The sequence below is a fragment of the Rosa rugosa genome, chromosome 6, assembly GCF_958449725.1.
Source record: "Rosa rugosa chromosome 6, drRosRugo1.1, whole genome shotgun sequence".
In the NCBI taxonomy this organism is placed as follows: Eukaryota; Viridiplantae; Streptophyta; class Magnoliopsida; order Rosales; family Rosaceae; genus Rosa; species Rosa rugosa.
The window spans coordinates 46587916-46590307 of NC_084825.1; the positions used below are offsets into that span (position 1 = coordinate 46587916).

At 41.2% G+C, this 2392-nt stretch overlaps 1 protein-coding gene across 1 annotated transcript; it reads right to left on the reverse strand.

The window, feature by feature from the left end:
- Positions 1-867: 867 nt before the first annotated feature.
- On the reverse strand, positions 868-2392 carry LOC133713757 (glycine-rich protein A3-like). The gene is made up of 2 exons (XM_062139787.1): positions 2040-2392; positions 868-1545 (listed from the first exon to the last, which is right to left on the reverse strand). Exons 1-2 carry the CDS (start codon positions 2329-2331, stop codon positions 1286-1288), a joined length of 552 nt encoding a protein of 183 aa, XP_061995771.1. The 5' UTR covers positions 2332-2392; the 3' UTR covers positions 868-1285.

Genomic DNA, 2392 nt, shown 5'->3' on the forward strand with positions numbered 1-2392 from the left:
CTTAGATTAGCAGTGGAGTAGTATTGTTTGATACAATGTAATGAAAGCTCAATGCATTATTAGTAATGAGCATGCTATTATGATTATTGCTTTGATTTTCATTAATATCAAGAGCTAGGTATAGCTATACTCATTATTCATTTTGATTATCATAATTAGCCTGATAGTGCTAATCTTACAAAAAGTTTTTATCTTGCAAAATTAATGGATCACATGGGCTTATTAGCAGACTGCAGACCCTTGATTGTTGAGATTGGGCTTCTTTTGTTTATTAATGGATCACATGGGCCTACTGGCAGTAGCTCACAATTTTGCTGCAACAGCCGTATATTGTTATGGAAGGAAAGAGAACCACCATATGGCCAAAGCCTGCTTTTGCTCTAGATGAAAGTAATTTCACTAATTTGTGTTGATTGGGTTGTGGTACTATTTTTTGATTTTTTCCTTAAGAGGCTTGAGCAGGGTATTTTTCGGGTATTTCACCGAACAAGGTTTTAACGAGGCTGCTCTAAACCGTTGCTTGTATGATGCGTATTCATATCGAAACTGTCATTCAATAAAAAATTATGGGATGTGATCATGTGGCAATATCCCCTTGAGTGCAGAATATAAACTCCCTGGTTGTCACTACATATATACAAAAATATTGATGACTGCAAACCCTGATTTAAGTAATGTTACAACTTCCAATCCCTCAATTTTTGGACTCTGATCATGTGGCAAAAATCAACATCTCAGCTCCCTTGAGAATATTGAATACCTCATTGTCAACATCTCAGCTTATCTCAGTTCTATAATGTTAGATCTTTTGTGAGATAATGTTCAGGAAAAGACTCAAAGCAATAAATCAGAAAAGAAAACCCAAGCTTCATTTTACAAATGATTTTTATTATTGAACCGATGGCTACCAAACAAAAAGAAGTAGCACTCAGTGTTCAAGGTCACACCAGAATCACAACATGATAGAAAGTCAGAAGGCTCCATTATCCCCCAGAACAGAATCTGTAAAGGCATAGAAGCATAGTGCATTACAACTCTACAAGCGCAAACGATAATGATATGCCCTGAAAGAGATATATACTCAGCCAAGGAGCACCGTAGAATTAAAGTCTAAAGGGGAGTGGGGTATTTTTCAAATAATGCAAAAGCGAACGAGTCTGAAATTAACAGCCAAACATCATCTACAGACCAGCATAATGTAGTTCATAGTTTTGTTTATTTATCTAAGGTCTATAGAGTTCTAAATCAGCGATTCCAGCTGAGCAACGGGTCAGGATTGTGCTCTTTACTTCCACTTCTTGAATTTGCCTCCACCGTGCTTCCCGTGCTTCCCAAACTTGCCGTGCTTGCCCCCATGCTTCCCGAATTTACCATGCTTAACCTTGCCGTGCCCCCCGTACCCTGGCATGCCGTGAGATGGATAGTAGCCGCCGTGGGAGACTTGGTGAGAGCCTTGACCGTGATGGCCTGTCAATTGGTGAGCGCCGTATGCGGCTGCAGCAGCAGCTGCACCCCCAGAGAGTAGTCCCCCCATACCATGGCCTCCTGCACAAACATAACACAAGCACTCAACATCAAGTTCATAGATGAAGATAAGAAGAAAACGCCCAATGTTTTCACATTATCTAGACAGGCACTAATATAACTTAGTCGAAGCAAAACTAGATCCAAATGTAAGTAGAAGCCAATATCCGATGATGATCACATTATAGGGCCTAAAGAGTCATCAGATGAGACTAGAACGATGACTTTGTATGACCAGAACGAAATCGATCAAGAATCATTCGAGGCATTAATAGAAATAAAAACTCTCACACACCCTCATTAAAAAAGATTTCCATTTTATTGAAACTGTATGCATCTATATCCAATTGTCAGAAAGTCACAATTTAGTTCAGAATCCCTAAATTTAGTTCAAATCTCAATTTATCAATCGACACAATACACATAGAAAACGATAGAAAGCTAACATCTTTACACATATCAATCAGCTCCAAGAACACAAACACCTCCAGATCAAACAAAGACAGAAAATTTACCTCCAGAATGACCGCCGTGAGCGGCGGGCGGGTACCCTTGTGGAGGGTAGCCCTGCTGCGGCGGATACCCAGCTGGCGAGTACCCTTGTGGGGGATATCCACCCTGCTGCTGTGGATAGCCCTGTGGAGGGTATCCCTGTTGCGGTGGATAGCCCTGTGGAGGGTAGCCATGTTGTTGAGGTGGGTAGCCATGCTGTCCTCCGGCAACGCCGTGCAGAAGACTACCGAAAAGGCCCTTGTCAGTTTCTTCACCACTACCGCCACCTTGATGCTTATCCTTACCACCACCCATGTTTGTTTGTTGATCAGTTCAAAACTTAGCGCAGAGCAAAATAGACAAAAGAGAAGAGAAT

Coding starts and splice junctions, on each gene's coding strand:
- LOC133713757 (XM_062139787.1), bottom strand. CDS start 2,331: ATGGGTGGTGGTAAGGATAAGCATCAAGGTGGCGGTAGTGGTGAAGAA. Junction 1,546..2,039: donor TCACGGCGGTCATTCTGGAG/GTAAATTTTCTG, acceptor ATGTTTGTGCAG/GAGGCCATGGTATGGGGGGA.